General features: G+C 38.9%; 1 protein-coding gene across 2 annotated transcripts in view; it reads right to left on the bottom strand.

Moving 5' to 3' along the window:
- The window catches only part of ocrl (OCRL inositol polyphosphate-5-phosphatase), a 31,549-nt gene that overhangs the window by 14,442 nt on the left and 1,929 nt on the right, over window positions 1-15,178 (bottom strand). For both annotated transcript variants that reach the window (XM_042340627.1, XM_042340628.1), the window contains exons 2-10: window positions 13,003-13,082; window positions 6,203-6,294; window positions 5,281-5,319; window positions 4,443-4,550; window positions 3,171-3,293; window positions 2,217-2,325; window positions 1,786-1,947; window positions 787-888; window positions 493-607 (exon numbers count right to left, since the gene is read on the bottom strand). In XM_042340627.1, the coding sequence (XP_042196561.1) occupies window positions 493-607; window positions 787-888; window positions 1,786-1,947; window positions 2,217-2,325; window positions 3,171-3,293; window positions 4,443-4,550; window positions 5,281-5,319; window positions 6,203-6,294; window positions 13,003-13,082 (930 nt within the window). The remainder of the gene's footprint in view (window positions 1-492; window positions 608-786; window positions 889-1,785; window positions 1,948-2,216; window positions 2,326-3,170; window positions 3,294-4,442; window positions 4,551-5,280; window positions 5,320-6,202; window positions 6,295-13,002; window positions 13,083-15,178) is intronic.

Here is a 15,178-nt window from a genome sequence, read left to right as displayed (position 1 = left end):
AGACCAGTCAGAAGAGCAGAGGGCACATATAGCGATATAGGGCTGAGGAAGATTACATCAGTAGAATAAGATGATAAAGATGGATGTTTTTGAAGACCAAGTCTTAAACGTAATGCTTTAATCCAATGGAGCTCAGCGAGGAAAGGAGTAATAGACATGCAAAGCCTTGTGAGTAAAATAACTTATGGATTATCTGAAGCTTTTGAGGAGGGGAGGTAGGGAGGGTGGAGAGAAGCACATTGAAAAAGTCTATCCTCAATCCGTGGCTTTCATCAGAAGTTGAAGTAAGGATTAAGTTGGGCGGAGAAGCTTGTGGAGTCTCCCTTTCACACTAGTGATGTACTGGAGCAGCCAAGTATGGAGGGTAATTTGACTCCAGGTTCCCGCAGTGATAAGACTTTTAAAAAATATATATGATTTCTCCCGAAGCCAATACTTGGAATAAAACATCTTTCCCAAAGAGTTTCCTTCTTCTTTATGCACTTCACTCACTTTACTGTATTTGGCTTTGTGGTGTAAACTTTTTTCAGTTGCAACCAGCCATTCCTGCTCCTTGGAGGAATCAAAGTAGAAAAATGCTTCCGTGCTCAGATCTAACTCCTGAAAGCTGTAAAGCAATGAGAAGAAGCAATAGTAACGGAGAATTTCCTTAGCAAACAGTCACAAAAAACAAACATACAAACATTAGGCAGAAGCGGAAAATATCAAACATTGAGACCAAACATGCAAACAAAAAATGCTACAAAAATGCTACTTGTTCTGTCAATTTCATTGCTGGTACCTTACCCCAGACAGTAGACATCAGGTGGCAATGGGTCAGAAGAAAGCCAGGGATCCAGACTGCTATCTGGAGACTGTCCATTCACATTCCATGTACCAACAAAACACCTGGAATACAAAACCATGAATGAATGCTCAGCTTTCCATGTCCATACTGAGCTTTAACAATGGGACTCACCACAATCATTCAATATCCGATTGCTTTCTAAGAGCCTTGTTCAGATCATTGTCCCCATTTTACAATCATAGACACAGGAGTGGGCCATTCAGCTCCTCAACCGGGTTCTCCCATTTTATAAGATCATGGCTGATCTGTACCTCAAGTCCAATCATCAACATCTGTCTTTTATTTGACTTGGATAACCCACTTGCTAAGAGTTGCTAAGTGAGCGGGAAGAAGGAATCTGCTTACTCACTATTTAATAAACAATTGATGTATTGAAATGGTTGAAGTGATTTAGTCCCTGTTTTTAAAAAAATCAGCAAATTTTCACTAAATTTGTCTATTACACCATCTACATTCCTTGAAATCTATTTCTTCCCTAGAAAGCTCGGAGGAGAGAGAAGAGACCTCACTAGCAAACAGCAAATTGAGCTGCAACAATCACCTATTTTGATGTGAAAAAATCCAAACCCTTTCCAAGCTAAACATCCTAAAGTTAAATTCATTAACAGTCAATCTGCATGTGTGCCCAGACCAACTCGAGCAGCTCCAAAGATATAAGACTCTTGCCATTAATCACCAGATTGGATGACAGCATATTTCTAACATGGAGCCCAGGCCAAGAAAAATTCCATATCCGTAATTCAATCCTATTAACAGGAAATAGGACAGACAGTGGGTGCAGACAAACTAGATTCACTGGTCTCTTTAGGTAGCCACAATTAGCTTTGCCGAACAACAGGAAGGAACATGAATCTTACCAGACAAGTAATCAATTGCAAATCTCTTTCCTTATATCATACCCACCTCCTAAAGGAACTATTAAACAATATTATACCAACCTAAAGTCCTGAATGTTGACATATTCTTTCTCGCGTCTTGCAAGGCCGTGTTTAATCAGACCTTCTCGGCTTCCAGACTGATTACTCGGCTCAAACAGCTTCCGCATTGTGTTGGTCACTTTTGGCGGTCCATTCCATGAAGTATCCTTTTCAGAAACTACTCTACATTACCAAATACACAAGGTTATTCTCTCACCAGATGTGGAGTCAAAGCTTCTGAAAAATAATAAGCTGTGCAGCCCACTGTGCACAACAGTGTCCCACAAACAGTTGTGGATTAAGTGACCAAATTATTATTATATCTGAAATGAAGCAAACTATGAAATTGCTTCAGTTAAGACTTTCTTAGGTTCTGTGCAAAGGATTATCAAAAGTGGAACTTGTGTCCGGAATGACCCTACGCAATGAATGACAATGGTGTTGTAACTCACTCTGAGCGGGAGGATGTTGCTACAGATCCACCGCTGCTTAGAGTCTGATTCTGTTGATTCTTCTTCTCAAGACTCAGAATTTCACTGAAGTCATCGTCAAACCTAAAGTCTAAGATGGAAAGACAGCTTTTTAACTTGTCAAATAACTTAACTTCAAACACCTTTTCGAACAATGCAGCCACTTTACTAAGAATTATTAAAACAGCACACACATAAGCCAGTAGATTCAATACAGAATTGTGAACAGAGGAAACATATCAAAACTATTTTACAGTGCAGGCATTTATACTAGTTAATGTAATATGCTTTTTCTGCATATGTGCTCACAAGCCTACAAGAGATTGGAAATAAAATATTCTGCATTCTAAGCATTACAACAACTTGCATTTATCCAGCACTAGTCATATAGGATATAGGCATCACAGGGTACTCGGTTATAAATGTGCTCATATGAAGTGAAATCACACCAACCTTAATGTGTTGCATAATCAGATCAGCCAATTACACTCCATCAGTGATTCAATTTGGATTCCACACTATTACTCCTACTGTCCTCACACTTGTGTTCAAATCCATTCTCGCTGGCACCTCCCTACTCCTCATTCCCCACTCCACCATCTGGCACCTCCGCTCGACTGACACTGGCCTCCATTTGTTCCGCGCCATCATTGAAGGTCATGCTTTCAGCAACTACGCCCCGAAACTGTGGAACACTCTGCCGCAATCCCTCCACCTTGCCCCCTCTCTCCCCTTTTTTCAAGTCCCGCCTGAAAATCTTCCTTTTCGCCCGTGCTTATGGTCACCCACCTCCCGGTTTGGAGTCAGGCTCCGCCACTGTTAAGCTCTGAGACGGGGAGGGTGCTATATAAGTGCAAGTCGTTGTTGTTGCATTGTCTTTAAAATCACTTTCTTACACACTTTTCTGGTAATAGCTTAGTTATGAGTCCTAGTTACCAGAGTTACCGGCTCCACTTGGTTTGCTGTGAAAAGGATCAGACACCTGAGGCCAACTTGCTGCTGATTCCATTACAAATGGATCCTTCACTGCTTTTTCATGATGACTGCTTCTAGACTTGGCTAATTAAACACGAACAATGTCAATTCAACAAAAGCCAACAGGTTCAATTAAACAAGCTGTTTTGTCAAATTTATTTGTTTTCTTTTGTGCATTGTGTTTTGGCGGCAGTTTTGTTTTTCTCAACTGCCCACATTGGTGCCAATTTGACAAGAATTACCCATCAATTCCAAACAACAAGTTTATATGTAAATCATTAATCATATGCGATCTAATAATTTTCAGTTTTCTGATCAAATATTTTACGAGGTACAGATTCATGAAACTTTTACTTTTGTTGTCAAACGTTTCTTCCGAAACTATAAGCAATTGAAACATATTGAAAATCCATTGTTCTCAAGACGCCTGAAGAGCATTGTTCAGCATTACAGATTTAATCACTAGAAATTTCCAGTCATGTATAACTGCAACAACAACAAGATTACATTTATATAGTGCCTTTCACGTGAAAGGCGCTAAACAAATATAATATTGTTGTTTAAACTGCAATACTAGAAGCGTTACATAAAGGCAGAAGTAAAATACTCAGGAAAAACTTTACGAATAGGATCTAACTTGCAGGCAATCAGAATCAGATTAATTGCAACTGCAGACTGAGGCTACGGTAATTACAAGGAAACACATTTAGGTACAGTAAACTCCCCGTTAACTTATCATTGCCACTTAAATCATCATGCTGTCAATATCCTGGCCTCATTTACTTGTGCATTAATACATATGCCTAATTCTCCACTCCAGATAACTCATCACTGAGCCTCTTGGAGTACCGAGTTATCATGCGTTTACTTTATTGTAAAATAGAATTTAACAGAGATTAAACCAAATTCAGAGATTATCAGTGACAAGTGATGCGTAATGATGAGTCACAAAGAAACTGCTGTTTTTCAGAACAGATGTACAGTCAAAGAGTATATCGCTCCTCCTGAAGGGTGATCAGCTGTGGTCTAAACACCAGAGAGATCAAGACAACTTTAGAACAATGTAATATAGCCTAGATTTCCGACATTGTGCATGCTCGACAGATCGCAGCAATTGCTATTGACAGTAAACAGTCTGCTTGGTAACTAACAATGCTGAAATTATGTAACTGGATCTGATGGTGAATTTTGCCACGATTTTACAGTTTGTACTTGGAGCAGAGCAGCTAATACCTTGCTGTACCCTTTTCACCTCAGTGAGGAAGACAAGGCAGACGTCATCGTCTGGGAGCTCAAAGAGGTAGTTTGCTCGGTCCCCCTGTACACGGATCCTACACGCACCTGAAGAATAAAATGTACAAGCATTGTCAAAAACCTATATAAACATAATGGCTGTTGCAGACAATAATTATTATTATTATAGACTGGACTTGATTAGTTTATACACAATTGTATGCACCTTCACAAATTCTGGGATATAAAAATACTCAGTGGGGTTATCCCTTCAAAGAAAAATAAATTTTAAAAAATGATGTGAAAGGCACTATATCAAATATAAAGATTGATTATTGATGATAAATATTTGCCAAACTTAGTTTATTTTTACGTTTGATACAACAATAAAGTTTGGCAACAAAAATTGTCGAGACATCTCAAAGTGCTTCACAGAATATACTGTAAAGAAGATTATTATTATCATTCCAAATTGATATTAACAAAAATCAAAACAAATTCTTATCTAGTGCAAAGCATGAGGAATATTCCAGTTCAGTTAATGATCACTTGAGGTAAATGCAGTACAATGTCCCATCTGAAAAGATATTATTTCCTGGTTATTGCATCTGACCACTGTATTCTCCACAGAAATAGGATACAAGTGGCCACAGCAAAGAATCAAGAAAAAGTCATTAATCACTTCAAAGCATTAATCAAGTGAATCAATCCTTTATTTTAAAGGAGAGTAATTTGTCAGACAAACTACAGCTAGTCATTACAAGCAAAAGCAGTCTATTTTACGTTTGTCAATCCGCTCCACTGCATCCATTATAAACTTTATTTTAAAGCTACTCACGTGTAAATGGGTCATCTGTCAAGAGAGCCTCTTCTGCCTCTGAAAATAAGCAACACGTTCTTAGAATGCAAGAAGAAAAGCATTTGATAAAACTGTTGCACATGAGACACACCTCACAATCCTCTCGCCATTAGCATTAAAACATTAACCATAATAAAAGGTGAAACAAATCATGTTTCTTCCCGCACAAACATTTAACAAGTGAATGAATACTCGTTAAACCAAAACTCAGTGGGGCCACAACATCCAATACTTTTAATTCTAGGCACAGAAGAGTTTTACAAACTTGGAACAATGACAAAGAAGACATGAAGAAAAGGACTGTGATTCTGTTTTTATCCCAAGTAACAACAACAACTTGCATTTACATAGCGTCCTTCATGCGGGGTAGTGTCTCAGAGCACTTACCCGGAGGTAAGGTATTGAAATCAACTCTTATTGTTCCTACTACACTGTAGATCCCACTGCACTGTGCAGGCTCCCAGCCAAAAGGACCTACCTCAGTCTTTGCCAAAACTGCTTTGTAACTGGACACTATGTGGTGAGCAGGGTGTTGAATAACTCTGCTTCAAGTATTCTCCTCCATGTGAGGGATCACTTGGCCTCTGCTCTCCAACAAAATGGCTCAGATTACATAAGCAGCTGCACATATCCATAAACCCATATCTGTCTCATTAGGCACAATGCATTGCATCTGCAATATAACACCCATATCAAAACATTATGTAATCTACTCTTTACTCCCAGTTACTCTTTAACAAAGGCATATCAATAAATAAAGTGAATCATTGACTTATGCAACATCCATGCAATAACTGCACAGGTAAAGCAGAATTGATTAACAATCTCCCCAAATAGAATTAATTGCACCAACATCCTTGCTTTACTTTAGATTAATTTCTCAGAGCTGCAGTCCCTGTACCTTGTATGATGCGAAACTGGTTATTAATGGGGATTAGTGTCTGATGAGCGACAGTTCCAACATTAGGCTCTGAATTTGTAGAGATGGATAATCTGCAATGAAAAGACAACCATCGTTGTTAAGTTAATGTACAAATACTAGTCCCTAATCATAATGTCTAAGATGCCAGCAATGAGAAACAGAAATGAAAGCTTTCAGGGAATGTGCTCCATTGTTGGTAAACCTTACCTGTGGTAAAAATATTTTATTAACTTCAAAACCTTCAAAATTAATCTCAGTAGTGTCTTAACATTCAGAGAAAAGCATAGTCCTGGTGTGGTATGTAGACAATACTCCTGAACCAATCGCAGATTTGAGGCCTATCCTAATATTCATTACAGTATTTATCAAACTTATTTTGAGGATCATTTTTAATTTACAGCTGCAAGAAAAAATGAAACTGGAGTCCAGTATAGGAATATTTGTAGGAATTGAAGTTCTATTTCTAAGTTAGCAAAGATTGTCAATTACAATTGGGGAAAAAAAAGCTACTGTCACTTTTTAGTTGATAAATATCAAAAGGAAAATCGAATTTGGTGGCTGAAATATTTTATCTGTACAAGCAATTTCCTGACAGATGATGTCTCTGGAGCGGTACAAAATGGATTTGTATCACTAAATGGTATTTATCAGCTTTGATTTCCATTGGCTATATCTCTTGGATTTTTGGAGTTTGATTCAACAGGATTCCACTTAATAATATAATCTTTGCGTGTGATATAATGCCTTATCATGTCTTCAAGATATCTTAAAGTGCTTCATAGAATATACTGTAAAGTGAATTGACTGTATGTTTTGTGGGCGAAATGCGGCAGCCAATTGCACACAACAGTATTCCACAAATAGTCATGGATGAAGTGACCGAATTATTATTATTATTTTTGAAGGAATTATTACCCCCGGAAAAGCGATCCACCAATCGACTAACAACCAGGTTGCTACTTACTACAAGGTGAACAGAGGCGTGTGGAGTAAGGAAACTTGCCCAACGTTTCAACCTGCCAGGAATCTAACCCGGGTCTCTTGCTTGCGAGGCGAGTGCTCTAACCACTGAGTTACAGAACTCCACGATGCTGGGGCCAAAGAATTTAGATATAGTAAGGCCCAATTTTAAAACTGTTCAAACCTTGCGTACATTATTTATTCAAAAATGTTACGCCTCAACTCGTATATAACACGTGCATTTGATAAAGCATCTTTCAACAACAACAATTTGTATTTATATAGTTCTACGGGGAAAGATATTTGCCCTTTACTTGGGGAGGACATCTGATTGTCTTTCTGATTGGGACGTCTTTCAGAAATGAAAGGCGCTATACAAGTGTAATTTGCCGTTGTTGTTTTGTAGAACTAGCAGTACAGGCCTGCTGTACAACCCACTAAATTGTAAAATCTGAATACATTTGCTTTTACTTTGCTAAATTAGCATAAACAATTAACCATCTCCATAAGCCGTCAAAACTGAGCACTTTCACACTTCTGGTTCTTTACGTGGAATCAGAAAATCAAAAGCTCTACAACTCGGGTAAATTGATGCATCACATATCAGGCATTGCTGGGACCCGAAAGCCAATAAAGTTCCTTCCATCTTTGAAAATTTCCAAGGAATTCATTTTCATAACATGCAGTTAACAAAGAATATGCATACACCTTGTGAATAGAGCTCAGAGGGAACTGCAGAATGCAGAACCACATAGAGCACGGAAGTTAAGACAATACCACAGTGGTTAGCTAGCGTGACTTTAGACATGTTTAATTTTGTGCGCTACGCAATACCCAAAGCCAACAGAAAAGCAGCAACCTTAGGAACATCACTACTCTGTGTGGAATGCAATTTTTGCAAAATTAGTGTACGTTTAAAAAGATAATTAACTAACATTTTATTGCGTGTATTTACACCAACTGCACAGCTGGAGCACCAACGATGGATCAAGTGCAGTTAGCATTCAAATAGTCTCTCTCTTTAATGTAGCAAACGTCAAAATTAGACTGTTTTAAAATTAAAGTGAATGGTTTTATGGGGACACAGCTGCTAATTCGAGCCAGCAGCAGCTCAAAAACAAGTAGCCAATTTAGTATAAAGTGTAAAACTGGGCAAGGAGGGAACACAAGACAGGTTAACAGGAAGAAAAATCTACATATTTCTTTGAAACAGTTTGGGGTGGGAGAGGGGAGAGGAGATTCTCAACAACCACCAGAATCACAAGTCTATTTTCTCCGCACCCATCTTCAATGTTCAAAATGGATTTGTAGCCATCAGCTAAAATATTGTGGATAAAAACGATCAGATAATTACTGACATTTAAAAATATTAGCAGTTTAGCACTTTGAGATGTCCTCCTGACGTGTAAGACGATAGATACATCAATGTAAAATTAGTTATGTACATAATGCAGCGTAGATGGAAACACTAAACACATCAAATGTCACAAATGCAATGTCAACAATCATTCAAAATAAAACTCACAAGTTTTGCAGCTGACCTGTGCATTCTCCACCTAACTAATGTTAATTCATTTGATTTTTATTGTAAGTTAGGCAGCCAAAATTCCCCCGACCCCCCCACCCCACCACCCAGTTTCAAATGAAGGCAGTTTAGCTTTTAAGAAGTTGTAAGAATTTAACACTAGGAAGTTCCACATTACGTGCTCGTCAAGGACCAACTTAAATTTAATAGTGAGAGTTTATTAATAAATAAATGAATAAATAGCTAGTCCTTTAATAAATTTAAATTGGAAGAGGTTTTGGATCCCACGATGAAGGACATATCCACATTTCCGAGACTCTTTGACGAGACTGGCAGGATGGTCAACCGTCAACCATGTGTTGGATTACTACAGACCTGACTATTTGGCTGCTTCCACCTCCCTGCACCCACACAACAAAAAGATGTTGTGAAATATGCTTCTTATTTCATCACACTCTAAAGTATGATGCCCATGTTTATTATTTTATAACTTTAAAAAGATCCTCTTTGAGCCTCCTTAAAATGTATGCATCAACTGGAAAACCTACCTAATGTTTCATTATCATTTGTTAAACCAATTCTAAAGACGTACATCACTGCACATTTGGTTAGTGTAGCACTTTAGTTCTGCCCCCACACATGTGGGAGGTTGCCGCTGACAGCAACAAAAGCTTTGCCTCACATGGCCAATATTAGCAAAAGAATGTGTATGACATAGGAAGAAGGAAAAATAAACTCAGGGAATAAATAGCTAGTCCTTTAATTAAAAAAAATTAGCAGCACATACCAGCAAAGCATACGTAAAGCAATTAATACGCAATCACAAATGCCATTACATGGCAGACAAACATAACTGGAGTATTTATCTCATGCACAATCCAGCATTTGATATAGTCTGTGCACTATTGAACGGTTCTATTAACAAAGTATAAAAATGAGAATTGCATTATAAACAACCTGCAGTTTCCAAGCTATAGTATTTTGTGGATGTTCTGTAACTGCTCAAAGGAACATCAGAACACATGGATTGCCTTTGCTGAGGTATCTTTAAGAATAGCGCACTTTCTGGCAACAAATTCAGCTGTAACTTTTGACCAGAAATAATATTGAATCCTTGCATTTGATATAGCATATTATGTTAAAACTTCCCAAAATGCTTGAGTGTTTTCTGTAATGTGTAGTGACTGTAAGCACGTCTATTTGCCAAGGTCCCTCACACAAAGACCTGGATTAAGCAGCTGCCGCTGAGTTAGCCTGGTACACGGCATTGCACTTGAACCTCAAGAACATCAAGGTGGCTGCAATCTGTCCTGTAAAGGTCCTCCCACCATGCTGAAGGCAGATTCTCCCAGACAGCTGCTGGAAGGCGACTTCATGAACACATGTTTGATTGGCTTGCAGAGAGCTGGCTGATGCTTAAGCTCCACACTTCCAATTGGTGGAACCATCGCTCAGTGGGAAGGGACGTGTGTCTGAGCTTTGGACAGGAAGATGGTGGCAATATTCTTACGTATTTCATGCTGAGCTGTGTTGCCTACCATGAAGCTCGCAGGGAGTTCCTCGTACCTACCATCCACCAAGTGAGGGCTCAAACCCATACTTGTCGGATGTCAAATGGCCAACTGGTAATGCTCCTTGGGGGAAGATGAGTGGAGTCTCCTTGGAGCTGAACTGGCTCCAGGGTGACATGTTTGGCAATGGAATGTCAAAATCGAGCCAGATGGCTGTGGCGGTCTTGGTAGTCCAGTTCCTAAATCAGGCAGTTCTGCGGTATTCCAGGGCACTGCTGATGACAGCGCAGTCAGCCAACTCATTGGCAGGACCTGGAAGGGCAGACCAGTCAGTGGGGCAGGGATTCTCCACACACGGTTCCCTCCCTGTAACCCTGCGAACCAAAGTGCTGATGGCTAGGGTGGTCTTAGTTGGACAGGAAAGCTTGCCAGGCACTGCTCTCAATAATAATAATAATTGCATTTGATATAGTGTTTTCACGTCTTCTAGACGTCTCAAAGCACTTCACAGAATATGCTGTAAAGTGAATTGACCGTATATTTTTGGGCGAAACGCCACAGCCAATTGCGCACAGCAGTATCCCACAAACAGTCGTGGATTGAAAATGATCAATTTATTTTTGTTTTGGAGGGATTATTATTAGGGCGTGTGGAGTAAGGAAACTTGCCCAAGGTTTCGCCCTGCCTCGAATTGAACCCAGGTGTCTCGCTTGCAAGGCGAGCGCTCTAACCACTGAGCTACAGGACTCCACTAAAATGGTTAAGACTCCAGCAATATCCCAAATGCACCCTCTTGGCTGCCCAAGTGTTGACTGTTTCCAGAATTAGGTAAGTAGGATGCATCCTTCCAGGAAGATGGTGTGCATTCCATTGCAATAAATATCAATGTATTGGTGGGATGCATGGTAGTCAGTTTGGTTTGGATACTTTTATGCATGGTAATGGATTTCCGCATGTCAAGAAACCTGCCTGACTAAAAAAAATGACTGTATTTTGTAGGGAAATGCGGTAGCTAATTTGCGCACAGTATTGTCCCATAGCCATGAAGTGAATGAATTATTAATTAGGGAATTGTCGGCCAGAACACCAAGAGAAACTCTTTTTGTGACCAAAAGAACATAAGCCCAGAACTAAGAGAGGACTGTAAAGTAATCTCTACTGTGGCTAAGCTATACTGTCTATTGAAGAGCTAAATGGAAAGCTGAAAGTGGTTAAGGGAGAATGAAGGGTCTGCCTCAGAGAAAGTTTAAAAAAAGCAATGGATAAGCATGAAGGTTATCTGGAGTAACATAAAAGTACTCATTACAAATTCAACAGATTGATTCTATCATGCTTCTCCAAATGTACTGAGCTGTGCAACCTGCTTGAAAGACTTCCTTTTGAGGTCCATTACTGGATCTGAAATCGATAAGTAATTTTGAGAAACGGTGGGGACGCTGATAGAATTTTCTCTCGTGCATTACCAAAGAGTTCAAATCCATTCCCTATCCTTTCAGCACAAACTACTTATGGGCCAAGGCAGCCTAACAGAAGTACTGAAAATCTTCAGCTTACGAAGAGGTGAATAATGCGGATGATAAAGACAACATTTGTTTGTTGGATGATCATTACTAAATATACAATAAATATGACCCAACAAATAGGTCATTCAGCAACGGACAGACATGGCACAGCAAGAGGAAGCATGAAACAACATGCCTGAAAACACAATCTAATAGATTTTGGGTAAAGACAGGAAAATGTGCAGAGATAGATTAATGGGTAATTTAGTAGGATCTGCATCTCAGACAGCTTTCTGAACAGAATGAGAGGGAATAAAAAAAGAAAGCTATTTTGAATCAAGGATTGCGATCTGAATTGAGTTTATTTGAAGCAGATTATAGGTTTGAATAATTAATGTGTCTGTGCAATTGCAGCTACGGAGTCTAAGCAAATGAATACATACTTTCTAAAACTCAATTACTGTACTTTTTTTCCTGCCTCAGTTAAGAGTTAGGTGTACTTCTCTTTTAGAGCAATCTTTAGGGTGAAACCCTGCCCAGCGTCAGTGGTTGTGTATTTGACCATTATGGATAGACTCAGAGAAGCAACAACAAATTGCATTTATGTAGCACCTTTCACGCTGGGATAGTAATGAGAATTAAACAGAACAAATAGTTACTTCAATCTACTTAGAATTAACTGCTGTATAAAAATGAACACATTCATAACAATATCAACTGTGACCAGACAATGTTTAAACTGACTCTGAAATCAATATACACAAATTAATTTTTAATATGCTAGATTTAAAAATCAAACTACCATGGCGAGTGTCAATTCTGCTGTTGAAGCACAATACATCACGAATAATCTATTGCTATATTGTTAATTTCCCAAATGTCTGTATTTTCCAAATGCCTGAACACTCAATGAACAAATGTTCCTTTCAGCGAACAAGTGATGCTTAAGAATATGGGTCCTAATTACAGGGATATCAGACTGCAGCTTTGATATGAAAAGGAGATGCACAGATGTTACTAGCAGAACAAATAGTCCTTGAAGCATTTTGGTGTCCCGCCAATTTGAGATTCACACATTCAAACATCTTTTTTGTCCAACGGCAGCAACTGCCCACTTTAACTTCATACTGTTTGCCACTTCAACCAAGCAATTAACTCTGGTGAGACAAATGGCCTGAAAGTCATCTTACTTGCATCAACAATTAAGGGCCCAAAGGAAAATGAATTTGGATAATCTCAGCAAGTGTATGGAAAACAAGCAAATATATCCACAATACTTACTCATATTCACCTTTGTTTTCAACGAGAAGTAATGCACTTGGCACTTTCAGTCCATCCTTCAGCTCAGAACCGTACACAGCTTATCAAATCATTAAGGAATTTCATACATCAGAACAATGGACCAGAATAAAAATGTACAACAAAACCAGTATTAACTTATTGCTCAGTGACAGAGAAGTGTGCTCCAATCAATCCTGCAGTTATAAAATGGGGGAGAAAACATCTAAGGGTAATTATAAGATTACTGCATCATAGAAATCTCTTAATGTTTTTGCTTTTGTAATCACTATCCCACACATAATGTACTTTGAAAAAAAAATTGGTCTGTATCATGAGAGCAGGTGGTATGCTCCAAAGCATTGATGTGAAAAAATTCACACCACAGTAATAACGATGATAGTAATAATTTGGTCACTCAATCCACGACTATTTGTGGGACACTGTGGTGCGCAATTGGCTACTGCGTTTCACCCACAAAACATAGTCAATTCACTTTACAGTATATTCTGTGAAGCGTTTTTAAAATGTCTCGAAGACACAAGGCCCTATATCAAATTCAAGGATTATCATTTATTATAATAACTACTATTGTGCCATATTTGCTATACCTTTCAAAAATGATTTTCCAGTGAAGCATTAGGAAATAACTAATCCAGTCCATGTTGTAATTGGTGTGTGCAACTGATGGTTTCTCTCAGTCGGATACCAAGCTGCCCAAGTGATTCATTACTCAATCTAAAGCAGAGCTTCTTGCAGGAATTCAGTGATGCAATAGGTTAGAATACTGTACTATCCCTTCTGGTTTTGAGTGTAGTCTATACTAAAGGGGTAAAGAGTACAAGTACCGCTAGTCTCAAACCAGTTCCTATGAGCAGATGTGCAAGCACAACTGCCCGTAATATAATACTTACTCTCACTAAAATGGTATGCTACTTCAGAGACTACAAGATTGTGATGTGGGCAGAGGGCGGGGGGGGGTGTTGGAACCTCAGTACAATTCATCATCACAACAAAAAAAATCAAGCATGCCAGTTATCAGAATCACTAAGTTCACAATATTACAAAAAATCTATTTACAGTAACAGACTTGCAACATTTATCACCAAACCAACAATTTATATAGCACCTTTCACATCTGGAGGAAGTCACAAGTCATGTCACACGGATGAAGAGATAGGTCTTAAGGCAATGCCTTAAGGTGGACACCAATGGTGGGGCACATTTCGTGAGGGACAATAAGTTAAAGGGAAACATAATTGGAAGGGGAAATATCTTAAACCAAAGCTTCCTCTCTCTCTCTTTCTCCCTCCTCTGAAAAATGACAAGTCCCAACTGTCGTGGATTGAATATATATTTACTTTTAAATCTACTTTTCTTCTTCCACCCTAAGCGAGATCACATCCTATCCAGCCTCCCCAGTCTAGTCAAACATTCCAGTGATGTTTATGTCGAGAGTTATCAGCTAGCGACTTGAGAAATCCCATCCGGGTGCCAATTAAGAGAAACTGAAAGTTGACACAATTTAGCCAATCTCCCATTATCTGGATTCTGTTGCAGAAACTGAAACTGAACAGTAAATCTTTTTCCATTTTTTCCTCACAAACTGCAGAAAGTAAAATAGTTACTGCTGCCTCTAAGGTTCAGTTTCATTTCTAGCCCCAATACAACAACAACATCAAAATTACATTTGTATAGCACCTTTCACTATAATTATCATTATATAATTATAATCAAGGTTGGAGGCAGAAAGATGCAGTTGGGTGTCATCCACACACATGTGGAATTTGAACCCCATGTCTGTGGATTATGTCACCAAGAGGGAGCATATAGATATTGAAGAGGAGGACCAAGGACAGAGCCTTGAGTAATGCCGCACGAGACGGCGCTGTGGAGTTGAGGTGAGAGGAGAGGCGGTGGATGAGGATAGAGTGGGCGATGGTGTCGAAAGCAGCAGAGAGGTCAAGTTGGGCGAGTAGGGAGAGGGAGCCCTGGTCGCAGATGGACAGAATGTCATTTGTCACTCTGACCACTAGTCTTCAAATGCAGCTCTACTCTGACTTGTTTCAGTTGCAAGATTTAACAACACTTAATACGAGTTATTCCCTTTTAATTACCCAATGTCAGTAGTAATTTGATGCAATTAACCAATCTTTATTCAAAACGATTAATCAAACAT

Source organism: Callorhinchus milii, unplaced genomic scaffold, assembly GCF_018977255.1.
Source record: "Callorhinchus milii isolate IMCB2004 unplaced genomic scaffold, IMCB_Cmil_1.0 Scaffold15, whole genome shotgun sequence".
NCBI classification, from domain to species: domain Eukaryota; kingdom Metazoa; phylum Chordata; class Chondrichthyes; order Chimaeriformes; family Callorhinchidae; genus Callorhinchus; species Callorhinchus milii.
Note: the sequence above shows the minus strand (reverse complement) of the source record. Positions and strands in the feature narration are given on the sequence as shown.